Source organism: Aplidium turbinatum, chromosome 7 (assembly GCF_918807975.1).
Source record: "Aplidium turbinatum chromosome 7, kaAplTurb1.1, whole genome shotgun sequence".
Classification (NCBI taxonomy): Eukaryota; Metazoa; Chordata; class Ascidiacea; order Aplousobranchia; family Polyclinidae; genus Aplidium; species Aplidium turbinatum.
This window is the reverse complement of record NC_137478.1, coordinates 10,759,010-10,777,558: the sequence shown is the minus strand read 5'-3', so window position 1 is coordinate 10,777,558 and position 18,549 is coordinate 10,759,010. Positions and strand designations below refer to the sequence as shown.

The 18,549-nt window shown below is 39.7% G+C and overlaps 3 protein-coding genes across 3 annotated transcripts; 1 reads left to right on the top strand and 2 right to left on the bottom strand.

The window, feature by feature from the left end:
- The first annotated feature begins 7,109 nt into the window (after positions 1-7,109).
- Positions 7,110-7,947, top strand: LOC145774272 (adenine phosphoribosyltransferase-like). Its single transcript, XM_082585472.1, has one exon. The coding sequence runs from the start codon at positions 7,153-7,155 to the stop codon at positions 7,699-7,701; it is 549 nt and encodes a 182-aa protein (XP_082441598.1). The 5' UTR covers positions 7,110-7,152; the 3' UTR covers positions 7,702-7,947.
- Positions 7,948-11,111: 3,164 nt separating this feature from the next.
- On the bottom strand, positions 11,112-11,771 carry LOC145773741 (uncharacterized). The gene has a single exon (XM_082584875.1). The coding sequence runs from the start codon at positions 11,769-11,771 to the stop codon at positions 11,112-11,114; it is 660 nt and encodes a 219-aa protein (XP_082441001.1).
- Positions 11,772-11,967: 196 nt separating this feature from the next.
- Positions 11,968-15,480, bottom strand: LOC145773740 (uncharacterized). The gene has a single exon (XM_082584874.1). The coding sequence runs from the start codon at positions 15,478-15,480 to the stop codon at positions 11,968-11,970; it is 3,513 nt and encodes a 1,170-aa protein (XP_082441000.1).
- Between the last annotated feature and the right edge of the window lie 3,069 nt (positions 15,481-18,549).

Sequence of the window (18,549 nt, the reverse complement as noted above, 5' to 3'; positions counted from 1 at the left end):
AAACTTTACATGTAAAATCTGCACAAGTTCTTAGCTCACTGTTCCCGCCAAAAACATTGCGTCACAAAAACGCTTATAGTTACATCATTAGCTACTCTCTGGCAACACTTCACCGTAAAGCCATTGCTCTGCGTGCCTAGTGTTGCTTTCCAGCTTCGTGAATAGTAAGGGGGGTGAAATTGCACAATATTTTTCATTTTTTCAAAGTTTTGAGATCTTGCAAATTTTTTTTCAAAAACTAAAATGGGTCGAAAGAAGAAGCAAAATAGCAAATGGAAGAAAAACCTCGTGCCTTGACTTTGTTAGAGAAGGGAGATTCTTTGATTGCTGTAGCCAGAGATATTGGGGTCTCAAGAGAGGCAATTTATCAATTAAAAAGATGAAATATTTACTCATTGCAAAGATTTTAGTTGCTAGCCTGCATTGCCTCTCTGGAGACCCCAATATCTCTGGCTACAGCAATCACAGAATCTCCCTTCTCTCACAATGTCAAGGCACGAGATTTTTCTTCCATTTGCTTCTTCTTTCAACCCATTTTAGGTTTTTAAAAGTTTTTTGCAAGACCTCGAAACTTTGAGAAAATGAAAAATATTGTGCGATTTTACCCCCCTTAATATTCACAAAGCTGGAAAGCAACACTAGGCACGCAGAGCAATGGTTTTACGGTGAAGTGTTGCCAGAGAGTAGCTCATGATGTAACCAAAAGCATTTTTGTGACGCAATGCTTTTGGCGGGAACAGTAAGCTAAGGACTTGTGCAGAATTTACATGTGAACTTTTTTTTGCCGACTGAATGTAAAGATTTTTTGCCAGCACTGTACACAATCTATTTTAGCTCTCGCCAAATGCGAACAAACCATTTTATTGTCTGCTGCCTTTTTCCTACTTGCCTCGGGAGGAGGTTGCATGGAAATTACAGAATCTTTAGGAAATAATATCGTCAGACTAATAAAATAATGGCGTAACTCACTTTTTGACGAAATTGAGATAATAGTGTTTTTTAGGTCCCTAAAATGTAGCGCATCTGCCACATAATTTTCCAAGACCTACGTTAACGAGAAAGTGGTATTTTCGTAAAAATGTCAAATGGCCGAACTCAAACGCATGACTTAGGCCATTTTACAAATCTTTTTAATCGTTTTCTGGACATAAAGCTTTCCTCCAACAGAGCAGATGGTCAGAAGACCACGATCTAAATTGTACAGATATAGAGCTTCCACTTCATCACAAGTCTAGACGATTAATTTAGCACAAAATAACTATGTTTTTTCTATTCTATGTATCGTAATCTTGGCCATTTCCAAGTAACTACCCTACTTAAATCAATCTGTTTTCTTTTTGTTCCTTTGAGAAGCTTCATTTTCCTAGCACTGTGGTAGTGCGACTTATCACCTCACACTGTGATACAGGTCAGATCTTCAATCTTCATGCACCGTTTCTCGGAGTCTTCTTGCACCCATGGCAGGTTTTTGTAGAAAGCCATTGTTGGATACTTAATAACTCTCAGCTTAATATCGCACTTAGCAACTTTATAAGCTCATTGCTGGTTTATCGCCATCATTCTTGAGTTTCACTGATAGGAGTAGGGGAACATAGAAAAACATAGATTTCAAAACGTTTGAATTGACTTTTATGTGTAGGGAAATGTGCTAAAATGAAAAAGAGGAAAATCACTTTTTGGCGAAATTTCTCAATGACTTGCCTATTGTAGTGTCCATTACTGTACATTCCCATTACTGTAGAAAGATTACAACGTACAGAAAGAAGAAATTCTTGTACCCTGGAACTACCATAATCCAAGTTCATCGGCAATACAAAGAGCTTGCTGAATCATTAGGAATATGATCAGTGAGCACAGCCTATTTTAGTGAAGTATTTCATAATGAGAACTTCTCTGTCTTCATCGTCGGCTCCAGCTCGTGTCCGAGCATTGGTTTGTCTTCAAATTGAATTTGGCTTTGGATGGTGATGTCGTATGTGGCTTTTGAGGCCCAGTCTATGATGGAAAAATATGTGGGCAAAAGGCACAGGGAGACGATCATCATAGATCCGCCGCCACAGTGTGAAACCTGGCTGGAGGCTTCCAACTCTACCAACCTTGCCCCCGTTGCCCTTGATATCATCGCCATTTGACTTTGTTTGGTCCAGGTCCAAATTGAGACAAAAGCCATTCGCTTGTATGGTTGTTTAAGGTGATCGTAACTACGCGAGGGCTACACGTACACTCTCGGCCAGCTCCACGTCCACTGCGGACCAATAAGATCGAAACGTGCAGCTTCAAGGGAACTGGTTGCAACAGGCTACCGAGTGCTCTGTTCCTACCACGTAAGGATCAGTGCGACGTGTGTGTTCATTCAAACACAGTAATATTACCAAGGAACAATACGATGACCATATCAAGTTAAAGAATGAAGCTTGAGATGAAAAGACGAATAGTCCGCTAGCCCAGTAAAATCCGTATGGACAATGGATTTACATGCTGTCCTTCTGTGTCCCAAAACTAAGGCAAGCAGTAGTCTATGCACTATCAAACCAAGCTGCAAGCAGTGGCTCCGAGAGGGGGGGAAGTCGGGCCAGTTTCCCCTCTAGCAAAACATTGTAAAGGAAAAACGAGTAGTTTTTTGTTTTTGCACTCTTGAGGGGGGCCCATTTTTAGTACTAAAGTAAAAATGTACCAACTAAATAATCAACAAATTCTTAAATGAAGTGCGTAGTTCCAAGTATTTCTCAATCATTGTAAATGTCACTCTCGATGCTTCTCATCAAGATCAAATTATTTTCTTGTTAAGGTAGGCGATGTTGAACAGCTTCAAGACGTAAAATCTGAAGCTGAAATGATTTCTGTATCACTGAACGATTTCGATTGTATTGATAGTTTCAACTTGAAAACTGGTGCTGTTTTAGCAAAGCGGGAACTATTTTTGCTTGACACCTGAACCTTAACTTAAAAATCTGCGTTGGCCAGGCATAGGATGTTGTATCCAACATAAGTTATCTGGGAAAGTTAAAGGTATCAGTCCAAGCACGATTAAAGAAAGTGAATCCTGTATATTTTTTGTTTATGGATCATCATCAGTCATCATCTCCGCCTGCAGCAGATTGCGCATCATCATGAGTTATTTGCTTCCAAGAGTGGCGATTTTGAGCCAGCTCTCCCATTGTCGCCAAGTTGAGTCCGGTCCACGATTGGATGTTGTCTTGCCATCGTTTTGGTTGTCTGCCACGTTTTCTTTTTTCTTCTACTTTTCCTTCTGTGCAAACTTTGCTGATTCCGAATTGTGATCTTTTTGTGTGGCCGAACAGTTTTAAAACTTTTGATTTTATTATTGCATTGCTGCAATTGGATGTAATTTTGTCATAGTTAAAAGATCTTCTGTTTTCGTTTGGTCAAGTAGCCTTTTGGTGGTCATGCTTTTTATGATGTGATTTTGTAAGGTATAGTGAGTTTTTTCTTTATTTGAGTTTTTTGTTTATGGATGTTATTGTTTGGCTAAATCTAGTTGGAATTCATAATGTTGCCTACAGACAGCGTTGTTCAAATGTCTTATCATTTTTGGATTAATTGATTAATTATCTGTAAGATTGTGGCATCTTTAAAGTTATAGCCCAGTCAGAGAAAAAATTCTGAAAAATCTAAAGAAAGCTGTCCTGTCATCTTGCAAAGAAAATTGACTTTGAGAGGGTAATCAAGGCGTGGTGCAGTCAAACCCAATGCTTTACATTACCCTTTTGCAATTGAAGCTCTAAAGACGTTTCTTAAATGCATCAAGTTGGAACCAACAAGAGCTTGATCGGAAGCTGAGTCAATGTTAAAGTAGCCTACAACTAGCAGTTTTAAATATGTGACTGCTTTGCATTATGTGCATTACGGTCCTAAACAAGATTCACTGATGAATTTAATGACATTAAAGGAAGATGTAATCTACAGTATATAAGAGAAAGCTGAGAAGAGTAGGCTACTACTCGCAACATCAAGCTAAAGTTGCAGTGGCAATTATAAATTTAAAAGAAAATAATTTTCTTTTCCTGAGGACAGAACGCTTTTATAACTCCACTTAACTAGCTGAATCATTTGAAGGAAATGTATTCTACCGTACATTGTAAAGGATTCGATAGTTGTTGGAATTGACAAATGTATCAACAAACTCAAACATATCGTCGATGAGTTTGAAGTTCCATGAAAATTTCATCGTATGTCTGTTGTGCAGTTGCGGGCATGTGGGACAAATTTAAACCATTTTTAGGCTACAACAATGACATTTTTCAAGATATTTTGGATGAGTTGGTCCTTTTGACAGAAAGCCACACAGCAAACTTCAGCTGCAAACCAGAACGAACCACCCCATAATCTCTACACAAGGAATTATTGATTGCAAATTTAGAAAGGTTTTTCCAAATAGTTTTGTTATGATTTTTTTTGTGTTTCGGTAGCTACCTCCGACGGTTGCGCTTTGAGAACGTGGTTTTAGCAATTACTGAAATTTGTAAAGAATTGTTTGCGCTCCAGTAGGCCTATGACTCGAAACGGATTGAAAAGCCTAACTATACATGTTGTGCATCAATTCAGACGTCGCAATATTATTTGATGCTGTGATCCGTAACTTTGCATTGCAAAAAGTCCAGAAAGGGTTGAATTAAATCAGGGATGTCCAAAGTCCAGCCCACGGGCCAACTACGTGTGGGAAAAAGTTTGGACACTCCTGAATTAAAAGCTTGGTTGAACTATTTTCGTTGCCTGTATTGTGGTTTACAAAGCTTTCTAGACAAAATAGTTTGCCTCAATGGCATTTTTGCTGCAAGTGTAATCCAGTGATTATTGTTGATTTTTACATTGAAGGAAGTTCTTTTCATGCTGAGGAAAGTAGGCTAATTTCAGCTTAACACGAACATGCAACGCAAGATACAAATTAGTTGTGTATTTGCTAAAAAATATTATGGGGCCCATTTTTCGTATTGTTTCCCGACCAGTGCTGATTTCTCTCGAAGGCCCTGGCTGCAAGTACACAATTTTACACTATTCGATCTTGAATCAAAAGATGCTTATTGCTTTGGATATTGTCTATAACTTTATAACTCTTTATAACTTTATAACTTCTTAACTTTATAACTCTATAACTTAGGATATTATCTATAACTTTGGAATGAAACAGAAGGTGATTTACGCAGTGAAGTATTCGCTTTCTTGCAGTTTAGTCATTTCGAACGGGTAATTTCTGGAAGCTCCGGTCTGGAGGAAATAGTTATTTGGAGTGATGGGTTGTGGCTATCAAAATAGGAACTTTAATGTCTCTAGGACCTACTGTACTGTGCCCTTGAATGGAAGCATGGCATCACTATTACTCAGAAGTACCTCGTGGCTGCCTGGCTGGTCACACTCAAATGGAGTGCGATAGCATGCACAGTACCATCGAGCGAAAATTGGTAAACGACATTTTTACGACGAGCAATTACAAAATTATCATCCAGATTGCCAGGATCAGACCGCATCCCAACAATGTACAGAGGATGCAACAAAGGGATTTTATAAAAATCGATGGATGATGCTTGTTGAGTATCAGGCCTGGTAAGAAAGCTGGAGATCTCACGGTTCATGATCTTAGAGACCTGAATCTTGAAAGCAGTGGAAAGGTATTGTACAAGGTCACATTATGTGAGGCTGCACAGTGGGAGGATCTGTCACAGCGGTCACAAACAAACTTAGGCAACACTACATCGATTTATATTTATTCAAGCCATCTTCCAATCAAATTGAGGAAATACAATGATCTCCAATCTATGAAACATGTTATGCCAACAGGGTGCCACTCCTTTTTTGATAATTTGCCTCCTCACTGATAATTTATTCAGCTTGTCTTGCCAACTCTGAACTGTTTTTGGGCGAAATATGCAGTCTAGCATGAAATATAACTCCTATCGTTAGATTGGAGTTGCTATTAGGGATTTTCCTGTTAATTCTAGTTGTATTATTACTGTCGGCTGCATAGACGAGTGGTGAGAACACTAGAACGGCAATCGAAAGGGCGCCGGTTCGACACCGCTCAAGAGCATGCGGCTGTGTCTGTGGCAGGACACTTAAAGGCATGCCTGAAGGTGGACACGAAGATTGGCTTCTTTGCCTTCCCGTCCACTTAATCTAAATCTTCAACCACCGGGTGTAAGCCTGGATACGACAAAAAATTACTGTTATTATGTCACCGTTAAAAAACTCATATTGATAAACTCAAAATATCAAATGGCCTAAGTCATGACTGTGCATTCGGAAAATGGCCTAAGTCACCCCAGTACATTGTGGAATGCAAAATGAAGAAAATCAAAGTATGCTCAATGCTCATTGTACTTGTGTAGACATGCTATTTTCGTTTAACTGTAGAATAAATATGATAAAAACAACCGTGTAGACAGTTTTTTTCGATTATCTCAAAACAAGAAAAAATGAGTTACGCCATTATTTTATTAGTCTGACGATATGTATGTAGGTTAAACTGGTTCACTGTAGTTCAAGAAAGGGAAACTTGTTTGACGCAATTATGGAACACTACATTCGCACTTAATTTCGTTCCTCGCTGATTCATGAACTAACAGAGGCAAAAAACAATCCTCAAGTTTTGCGTCATTCGTATCTTGCGGCATTAGGTCGTGTATGCCTACAGCCATTGTTAAGCTCTCAAAAAAGCTTTCTTAGTCCGAGGATGAAGATTCCCACTACCGTAATCAAAATCAAGGCTGGACGACAGTTGGACATTGATATTAAACCTGCATTTAATTTTATATTAACTTCTACGTCCAATTTCATTTTTTTTCTGAATTATAAATTGATAGCCAATCCAACATTTAAATGTACGGTATTTAAAAAGTAGCCTAGCCTATCGTTTTGTTTGTCAACTATGGGTTATTGCAACATAGATGTTACATTATATTTGAGTAAGCAGAAGAATGAAGATGCTATTGTATCGAAATCGATTTTTAATAAATTATGCTGAGAGATCGAAATTAAGAGATTGCAAATGCCAACATTCGATTTTTGATTAATGCAATTAACAGTTGAATAACCTTAATGATTTTTTCATTGTTTCGATGCAAGCTGACCACTATTTTTTTGTTTTCAGCTACCCTACAATAAGTAATGTTTCGCTAAAGAGTTTAATCTGTAACTATGAGTGGTGATAAAAGAGTTGAGGCATTGAAAGGTCGCATTGCATCATTTGAAGACTTTCCCGAAAAGGGTATTTTATTCAGGGACATTTTTCCTTTATTTCTACAACCAAGTCTTCTCAATGACGTGATTGACTTGTTCGTTGAAAACATTGCTCAACGATGTTCTGATACCAAATTGGATGCGATTGTTGCACTTGATGCAAGGGGATTTCTTTTTGGACCACTTCTAGCTTGTAAGTTATCCACATCATTTATTCCCTTGCGAAAAAAAGGCAAGCTGCCTGGAAAAGTTTTGTCTCAAGCATATTCGTTGGAGTATGGGAACAACGTAATTGAAATGCAGAATGATATCCTCAAACCTGGAAGCAAAGTAGTAATTGTTGACGATTTATTGGCCACTGGAGGCACTATGCTTGCTGCTTGTCAGTTGCTAAAAAAACAAAATTGCACTATAGTTGCATGCCAATGTTTAATTGAACTCGTTGGTCTGAAAGGTGCTGAAAAGTTGCCTCAAAACGTTCCATTTTATTCCATATTGCAATATTAGCAACTTTTATCTTTGAAGTGATCACCAACACTATGTGACGTTGATTCATGAACTGCAATAAAATCATACATAATGAAGTATGATTTTTATCTGTTGCGTTGTGTCGTTTTGGTGTTAGATTGTTGGGCTACTGATTGGGCCTGCTCTCACCAATCAATCATTATTTTTGCATTCGTCATAAATAATTATAATTGTAAGTCATATAAAGGGACATCATGTTTAATCTGAAAGGTGTTATAAAATCCTATAAAAAAATCGAACTATCACAATGTAGTCACACTTGCGGCGTCCCATTCACACACACACCAGGGATTTCTAAAGAAGATGTTAGATAACGCTGTCACACACTAGCCGTCAGTATGACGATAACACTCCTGGGCACTGCGTTGGCAACGGGTAATCTGAGCACAAAGTCTTTATATACAAGGGACGTTTATTCCAGTAGTGTCAGAAGTTCAGAACACAACTTCAAGCACAAAGCGTAGCACCGTCTCCTAACCGGAACAGAATCCAAAAGTAAAATAGTGCGACAAAGATCATGTGTGTAAATACCAAAATAGGAACGAACCGTGTGTGGCTAAACAAAACTAGGAATGGCAGAGTGCGATACCCTGTAGCTACACAAAACTAAGAAAACCCTGCATCAGTGTTCCGAGCTTAAACGCGGGCCAATCTAAGGGTCACACAAGGGAAGCTGCCTATAACGCAACTCTTAAGAGGTCAAGATTGTTGCATGATTAAACGGTGTCGCCTAAGGTGCAGCATAGAAGCCTGCTGACACATTCCTACGCTGGTTGATTACAAAAAGAAAGACCACGTAATACTGTATAACGATAAAAGCACTGTGATTGTGAGAGTGAAATTTGCGTTATTGGAAATGTTGCACCAAACGCCTTGGGAATTTCGTCGGAAGCGTTTAAGCTGTGTGAGGATGATGATCAAGTCTTCCATAGATGTGAAGAATTTTGTTGGCTCTTTCTTTCCACAAAGATAAGAGTTAAACTGACTGGTAAACCGGCGGTCGATTACTCAAGTGGCAAGAATACGGTGCGATACTGATGAGCCCAGCCTCATGGGCGAAACACGTGTCTATCGCTGTCTATTCGATGCTACAATCGGCTGCCAAAATAACTTCTTCCATAGATGTTGGAAGTGACATCAGGTGGACAGACAGTTGTCGTCTGGATTGTTTTTTTGCTTGCGTGATATGGTGTTACCGTGGTTTTGTTCAGGTTCGCTCTGACTCTACACAGACGCAGATGCCCCAAAATCAGGACCATATAATTTGTGAGTAGGCCTATGGTAGGCTAAAATAGCCACATCCACCACAAATCGAATGTTAGAAAACACCCATGGCTGCAAGGAGCCTAACCTACTTTACTCTATGCCGTCGCTTGTAGAGTAGTGCAGTAGACTTTATTGCAGGAATCTTATGCATGCAAATATCGAGAAAAAATATGGGAGAAAGACAAGACGCTTGAGATAGCCTACCGTACTCTATATCACAGGCGGCGGAGACGACTGGACTAGTTTGTCCATCGGTGGTCTTCAAAACAAATGCCCCATTTAGCCAAGATTTTAATAAGGAAGCACATCCAATGTTTTTTTTAGGAGCTTAAGTTTTGGTGACACACTGTGTCGTTGGGAGCAGTAAAATCAACCAAATCACTTGCCTTCTTATTCTCAAAACTGTTCTTGATGTCACTGATTCGCTTGACTACGTAGTGAGTGGAACAATTTTTTAATCCAGCTTGTTCTTCAGGCAGCTGGAGATCAACCACAGAGTTGAGTTTTACCAAAAGTAGCCTAGCGCCGTTCCATTATCTGATAGCCTAAGTGACACACTACAGTGATTAGGGCGGTAACTTCTGGAATTTATTACAGGGTTGCTTACTGTTTAAGCAAGGCGATTGCATTGGCTTATCGCCATATGTTCGATATCGACTTTCTGCTCAAGCAAGCCGAGTAGAATTTCTTTATCCAAGCCAGACAATATAAACAAGAGTTTAAGAATTATTCGGGTGGGATGTAGTCGGAACTCCATGCTTTTCCGCATTTGATGTCACTATAATACAGTGGTTCCCAACCTTTTTGTTGTCACGGACCCCTTTAGACAAATTATTAATTCTTCGGACCCCTACCTAAATTTTGCCTGAAACTCAATTAACATACTATTGACTATTGTAATAATTATGCTACTCAACTACTGTAGGCTACTCAGTGTACTGTGTCATATTGCATTGCCGCTATGACTCCAGCGGCAAATATCAGGTTAAACAGTTGCTCAAATAAGAAAATGAATGAATTGTTCAAGAAATGTCAGCAGTAGGCTATTTGAATATTAAAGTGACCCAAAATGCCATGCCGAAACTTTTTTCAACGTAAGCAAATTTAATGAGAGGGCTGTTGTTGCCTTTCCTGAACTAAACGACTGAACTGTGCTTGAGTTTTTGACAATGCAACACGCACGTCATCTTCAACGTCCAGGCAATTTTGATGTTTAGTTTTTATTGTAACAAGAGCTGAGAATCCTGCCTCGCAACTTAGGTAAGTGGTTATGTATGGTATCAAAACAATAAGCGCTTGCTTTGCCAAGAATGGGTAGGTTTGCAGTTGTGAGCACCAAAATTCTTCCACAGTTTTTGAATGAAATTCAATGCGTAATAACTCTTTTGTTCTCAAATCAATTAGGTCATCTTTACTGAGATCGTCATAGCTAATGTTGCTCAAGTCAAAAAGAAAAGGATTTTGAATCCATATGTAACGCCCGCTTTGTTTATTTGGTTGCGACGTTACAGTGACGAATTTTATTTATTGTTGACCTTTGCTCTATTGAACTGCCTGGTCAGTTTCTTCTGTCTAGATTGCTTCCAACAACACGACACATGAATTTGAATTGGTTTTCACGTGTTCTTTTAATGTGCGTTTTTAGACAATCTCATAAACAGGTAACTTTGAGAATTAGTTTTACTTTCTGACCGCCTTGAGAATAGCAAATTTAAGAATGACACAACTCAATCCACAATTTACGAAATTTCCTTTCTCTAAAGATTGACAAATGTTGAAACACAAACACGTCATAAAGGTTGTAGAAATCAATGAAAACTGACGTTCTATCATCAAGAAATAAATGGTTGGTTCAACGAAAATGAATGCAGGTGCAAACACAGGTGCAACCGAGACCAAATATAGATAAACAAGTTACGTAATCGCTTGCACACAAAATGTAAAGGAATTTATTTGAAGTAAAATTAATAATTATTCTTTAGAAAACGTCTTGCAATGCACAAATGAATGCAGAGGACTTAACTTAAGCAAATTGGCAGTAACATTCCCTCCCCTTTAAGGCCTCGTACATTTGTTCAAATACACAGGTATAAACAACATGAGAAAACAAAATCAGCACAAATTTACATTGGTTTTGCAGGAACGATCAAGCATAACTTTTGAATTGGTCTGACAATCAAGGACTGTTTAGTTTGAACGCTAACGCTACGGACAATGCCATTTTTGTCGGGAAACGTTTGAATTACGCGACCCATGAGCCAATTGTTTCGGGGTGTGTTATCTGCGATTAAAACTATGTCCCCCACAGTCAGATTAGGAGATTTTTTGGTCCACTTTTGTTTTTGCTGGAGCAAAGGTAAGTACTCTTTTACCCACCGTGTCCAAAAGACGTCGGCCATGTATTGGACTTGTCTCCAGCGTTTTCGAGAGTAAAGCTCTTTTTTGTTTGTGAATGAGCCTGGAGGAAGGTTTATTTGCTGTTTTAGAAGAAGCAAATGGTTCGGTGTGAGAGCCTCCATGTCATTAGGATCGTCTGACGATTTTGTAAGTGGGCGACTGTTAATAATGTTTTCTACTTCACACATGAAGGTAGTCAGCGTTTCATCTGTTAAAGATTGGCCTTTACAGATAGCTGATAAGATTTTCCTAATGGATCTGATTTGTCTTTCCCACACACCACCATGATGGGATGCACTTGGAGAGTTAAAGATCCACTTGATGCTTTTCTGTGTTAAAGCATCTTCGATTTGACTGTTGTTCCATGATTTGATGGCTTCTCTCATTTCTCGTTCACCGCCTACAAAGTTTGAACCATTGTCAGATCTAATTTCTTCTACTTGCCCTCTTCTTGCGATGAATCGTCGTAGAGCGAGTATAAAAGATGAAGTGTCCAGAGAGTTTGCGATTTCAATGTGTACGACTTTTATTACAAGGCAAGTAAAAATGACACCGTATTTTTTATGTTCTGTTCTACCCTTTTTAATAATAAATGGGCCAAAAGTCTACACCAACGTAGGAGAATGGAGGTTTGTCTGGTGTCAATCTGTTTTTAGGAAGATCAGCCATTTTTTGTGCGCTGAGTTTTCCACTTCTTTTGCGGCAATCAACACATTTGGATAAAACCTTGCGAACTGCTGAGTTGGCTTTTATAATCCATAGATTTTCACGCAGGGCAGACAAGACATGTTTCCTGCCAGTGTGACCAAATGTGTCGTGCATTTCTTGAATGATGAGAGGAACTATTTGGGAGCGATTTGGAAGGATAATTTGATGTTTTGCATCGTGTTTGAGAGGTGCAGCTTTGATGCGGCCACCAATTCTTAGTAAATTGTTTTCTAAGAAAGGGTCGAATTTTATTAAGCTACTGCAGTTGTTTAATGGCTTTTGTGCTTTCAGTTGGCTGATTTCGTTGGCAAAGTGTTTTGACTGAACAAAGGTAAAAATAAAGTCTTGTGCCTTTGTGAGCTCATCTGGAGACAAGCAAAGATTGTGTGCTGGGGCATTTTGTTTATTTGCAAGGTTAGTGAGTCTTAAAGTCAGAAATTTATGCTTACAACGGAAAAGCCAAGCAACGATTCTTTTCAGCTTGTACCAAGAAGAATACTTACCCAAAAGATCTTCCAGAAAGTGGGATTCGCTTTGGGTTGCAAAACACGTTTGCTTTGGTTGTTTAATTTCTGGGTCATTGTCCACGACTTCGAGAAATTCTGGTTGCTTAGGCCATTTAGATTGTGGTTTCCATAGAAATTCAGGGCCGTTTTTCCATTGATTGCATTGAAGAAAGTTTGGAATTGAGAGACCCCTTGAAGCATGACCAGCAGGATTACATTTAGTGGGAACGTATCTCCATTGGGAAATTGTTGAAGCATCTTTAATCTGTTGAACTCGATTTGAGACGAAGGTATGAAATGCTTTGTTTGAGTTGTTGAGATAGCGCAAGACAGTTGTGCTGTCGGTCCAAAAAATTGACTCTTTATTAAGATAAGGTACCTTTAACTTTCTTTGTAGTATTTTTTCAGAGCTAATTGAGATTGTAGCAGCTGATAACTCCAATCGAGGAATCGTCATTGCCTTCATTGGTGCAAGTCGAGTTTGGTAGTGCGAGTCTTCCAAAAGTTTGATACTAGAGTTAACAGATTTCATGAATTGAGCTTGTTGAACAGATAATTCGGGTTTACAGTTAACAATTGAGTCAACAGCGTCAAAGCACATGTCGCACATTGGATGGGTAGAAGTTTTGGTAAAGAAATTTTTAGTTTTACTTTGATCCTGTTTGCTGTTAGGACAATTCACTAGCCAGCCAACGGCCGTTTTGATGGCATAATAGCCACCTTTTGCTTGGATTACTTCTTGTGGTTGGAGAACGTACGGATTGTCATTGCCAATAAGGAGTCCTACCTCTGCGTCAACATCGGGAATCGAGATGTTTGCAAATTCTGGAAAGTGTTTAGTGTCTTCTAGGGTAGGAATATCTGTATTTGAAACAGGAATTTGAAAGGTGGAGTAGAGGGAGCTTAGAGAAATGTATTTGTTTTCGTCAAAATCTGACATTTCGACATTTGTGACCACTTTTACCTTGTTACGTTTGCCAGTGTTGTTTAGCGTGATGGTACAAATATTAGTTTCTTGACAGTCGGCAATTTGCAACTTTTCTATCAAATCATTTGTTATGAAAGATGTTGTACTTCCACTGTCCAAAAACGCTTGTGTAGTGATGGTTTGATTACTTCCTTGCAGGCGAACCTTTACTGGGATTATGGGAAGCAGACTGCGAGAATTTGTTCGTGTGTTGACAAGCCCATTGCGTATTGCTTGTGTAGGTTGATTAATTTTTTGAGTTGTTGTGTCTTTGGGTGTGATATTTGTGGTGATTTGTGTTGCATCTGGGGGATGCAAGAGAGTAGTGTGGCGTTCAGTGCATCCTGGTTTTATGCAAGGGTCCTTCCTTTTACATTGATATGCCCAGTGACCAGCATTTAAACAGCACTTGCAGAGTTTGTTGTCGATTACAAATTTAAGCCTTTGGTCAATATTCATCATTCGAAATTGTTTGCATTGATTGAGAAAATGTTTATCTCTGCACAGATGGCATGTCCTTTCATGGTTCGACGATTTTATTTGCGTTGCAAAGGTTACGCTGCTCCTACGTTTGGAGTTGGAATCATAGAATTGTTTTTTAGTAGATTTTAGAATATCGCATGCCAAGTTGGTCGTTTCTCTCGTTTTGCGCGAGACGTATCGTGAGAGATCTGAAAGGCTTATTTCTTGATTTCTTTCATGCAAAATTACGTCAACTTCGCGTAACCAGCCAGAATACCAGCCACTTGGCAAGCGTCTTATTATTTTTGTTATGGTATCCATGTTGTCCATTTTCTGTAAGTAATTCATGCCAGACAAAGTACATATGCAGGAAGTAAGTTCCGAAGAGAACTTGATTAGAGAATCCTTGTTAGAATTTTGAAGAGATGGGCCGTTTATGACGGAATCAACACATGCGCGAGCTATTTGAAATTTTTGACCGAAGGTTTGTTGTAGCAAAGCTCTTGCTTTTGTGTAACCTTCGTGGGGAAGCATGTATTGACACCCTTTTACCAAAGTGTGCGCAGAGCCTTTGGTGTATTGCAACAGATAAAAAAGTTTACGTTTAGGCTCTGTGAAATTACAATCAATTAACGTATCAAATGCGTCTATAAAACCACAGTATTCAGCCGAATTTCCATCAAAGATTGGGGGTTCTACAGACAACAGTGGGGACGGGTTGATAGTAATATTTGGAATTTGTTTCGAGTTTACTGATTGCTTGTTTATGTGATTTAGTACAGGGGCCTGGGCGTGCGACGTACTCGGCTCATATCTCACAAACGACTTATTTGCTACTGCTTGTGCAGGATTACTTTTGTTTGAAACAACAATAGGTTTGTAGATGTTAGACCTGCTGGTTTCTACATCACTCAACGTTAAATGGGATAACATAGGAGACACAGCATTATTGTTTACATTAGTTGCTAAATTCGATTGAAATTGTCCGTTTATATCAACATTGTCTTTAAACATTTTATTGCGCTCACCACCATCTTCTTCCGAAAGTTGGGCAATCGTCTCTTGGAGCTCTGCCTTTAGTTTAGCTTCCTGGATTTGTTGCAGGAATTTTCTTTCTTGTTCTTCACGTAGCTGACTTTGTTTTAGGACCATTGTTTCAAATTCTGCCCTTGCTTTCGCTTGCTCTTGTTCCAACTCGCATAGTTTTTTTTGTGATTCCAGTCGAGCTAATATTACCGCCTTCTTAACTTTAGCGCTCATTGTTGAGGAGCGGCTTTTGCTAGAATCTTTGCTGGCGCTGTCGCTTGGGTGCAGACTGCCATTTGTTGCTTGTTGGAGCCTTTTGGATTGTGATCTTGTTGTCACCTTTGATGTTGGGGGCTCTGGATTTGATGATTCTTCAGTATTTAATTTATCTGCCACGTCTTTCTCCTTTACAGAATTTGTTGCCATTTTCTTGACATTCAACTTCGCTCACTGTCAACAACGACGACTTTCTTGATTGAATTGTCTAAAAACTGAATGTAACGCCCGCTTTGTTTATTTGGTTGCGACGTTACAGTGACGAATTTTATTTATTGTTGACCTTTGTGTTACAGACGGTTGTTCGCCTGGTCAAACGTCATGTAGAAACCGTTCGGGTCTACTGAATATTACGTCATGGAAGTTCCTAAAACATGAGCCAAAATTGCACCATCGTCCGTAAGACTCGTGTCAGACCGGTTTAAACCTGTTTGGACATGTTGTTGCGTCGCGCTACTGCTGGCGTGCCTTTGAGTTATCACAAATTTTTCTGATTCATTCTTGAAGTTGTTTGTTGGAAGTCGGTCGCACATTTAACTGGTTTATTTGGTGCTTACTAGCTGGACAAACTCTCCGTCTTTTATCCAAGTAATTTGTATTGTAGTGACAGTTTTTAGGTGTACGGCGTTGCACCAGTCATTTCGATAGCCACGGGCTAATTTTACTGGAATACACTTTGAATAGACGTTTCGAAGGTGTGTTTATTTTTCGGTCATTACGTACAGACAAACGGATCCGGGAACTTTATGTTACAATTTTCCCACGAAGAATTATGGTTTACCGCTGTGACCATAAAAAATAAAAGACGAGTTCTTGTCAGTTGGTAGGTCAAGAAGAAATTAAAACAAGAAAAATAAAAGACGAGTTCTTGTCAGTTGGTAGGTCAAGAAGAAATTAAAGCAAGAAAAATAAAAAAACGATTTTGTTAGCTGTAGGCCAAGAAGCACTTGAAGGCATAAAAATAAACGACGTGTTTGTTGTCAGCTAGTGCAGAAGAACTAATTAGAAGTACAAGAAATAATAAAAGAAGATTTGTTGGTTGGTAGTCTACACTCTTACAGAAGCAAAGAAAAGTAAAGACATTTCTTCTCAGTTTGGTACAGAAGAAAAATAACTTTGACATTCATTGGCAAGAAAGAAGATTAAAAGACAATCCATCTGTGCTTGTAGATTCAAGTGGAAGAATCCAAGCAAGTTTTGTGGACTTTAGGACTTCATACTCGTACAGCTACGGTATCGTGCATTTAAATTCTTTTTTGTGTTTTTACTGTCTTTGCAGTTAAGTTTTTTATAACTACTGTAGCCTAATAATTTTGTGTGTTTGTGTAACTTAATTTTTTTTTTTAATTGTTAAATTTAGCCCCAACATTTAATATGTCTACACTCGGTGGCGACAAGGACTCGACCGCCGTAGACTCGACTGAGTTTAAGCCTGATGATGTTCTTTGCGGTCGGGCAGGCCATTCTGGGGAGGGACCCATTAACGATGAGGCTAAGTCAGTTCGAGAGGCCCGGCATCTTAGACGGGATATTTTGACTGAAATTGGGAAACTTTCTGTAGCCCTAGGTTCTTTGAGTGATAAGCAGGAACTGTTAATTTTTAGATCTAAGTTATCTACTTTAGAAGAGGAATTACGGCATTTCCATGCTCTTTTGACTAAAATCTTTAACTCTGCAATCTTGGCAGAACTTCGTGATAGGGTAGATCCCGAATTTAACTCGTTAAAAAATAACTTTGAACAAAAAGAAAGTGAGTTCTCAGATATGTTGGATGCTGACATACATCCTGAGGATAGCGCCTCAAATGTAAGCACTAGGATGTCTAAGAGTTCGTCTCGGATAGTTGCACAAATTAACCTACAGCTAAGACGAGAGGAGCTCCAGATACAAGCTGAGGCCGAAGCGAGAGCTGCTGAGGCTGCCGCGAGAGCTGAGGCCATTCGAGCTGAGGCTGCCGCGAGAGCTGAGGCCATTCGAGCTGAGGCTGCCGCGAGAGCTGAGGCCGAAGCGAGAGCAGCTGAGGCCGCCGCGAGAGCCGAAGCGAGAGCTGCTGAGTTCGCACTCAAAGACGCTCAGTTGAGGGCTGAACAACGTAAAGAGGTAGTTTTAGCTGAATATCGATCAGAGGCGGGCTCCCGGCGTAGCTCTAAGAAGAGCTCTTCTAGGCATTCCAGAAATGAACATCAATCGCAGTTTAATTTACATAACCTTTTCCAAACGCCCGTTCAACCTGTGAGTAGACCAGGGCAATCCACACGTTTTCCAGCTGTTTCAGGAGGTCTCGGGGCCGCGGCTAAGGGTCTTCCGAATGCTGTAGAGCCAAGGTCTGCGAATTACAACCGAACTCCTCCCCCAGAGCGTACAGGTCACGGGGCCGCCATTAGTAGTAATGCTTTGCCCCCTTTACAGTTTTTTGCGCCGCTAGTTTTTGATCGCCCAGCTACACGTAATTTGGGTGGTTGTGAGAGGCGTATTGCGTCTCCTGATTTTAACGTGTGTGAGGATCGTGGTCGGGCTGTGCATGTGACTGAGCCCACTCAGCCCCTTAAGGGATATAGCTTGTCTTCTCCCGCTAAATCGAGTTCTCAACAGCAGGATTGCTTCTTTGAATACCAAAATAGTAGGATGTTTTTCGATAAGGCGGCCTTGATTGGTTACGATGGTAATAATATGCCATTTATCTTCTTTAAAAATCGTGTTACGGCCTTAATGGCAGCTTCGCCCTTTAAGGGGACTCGTTTGACTTTGTTACAAGCAGCTTGTGTTAGGACAGCTGCGCAAACGATTGCTAATTTGGTTTCTGACACCCCTGGCTTGTCAGAGGAAGACAGGATAGAAATGTCGTTAGCTCGCTTGTCCCAGCGTTTTGGGGTTCGTGGAGGTCTTTTTGCAGAACCGGAAATTAGAAAGTATCGCTATGGTAGCAAATTGACTTCGACCTCTTCCAGTGATCTGAAAGAGTTTAAAGATGAATTATCGCAGTGTTTGCTTTACGCGCAAGCTTATGGTCAGCGTGACAAATTGGAAGGACGTTTTGTTTTGGATTTTGCTAAGCGACTCCCGTTTGACGCTAAGCAGCGTTATCTTGACTTTTTAGGTGATCAGTATGGTGGCACTAATGAGCCTACTTTTCAGAGTTTGTTCGATTTTGTTGTGCGAGAGGAAACGCGTAAGTCGACTGATTTTAGCATTATGCTAATGGGCGATTCTGGTGAGTCG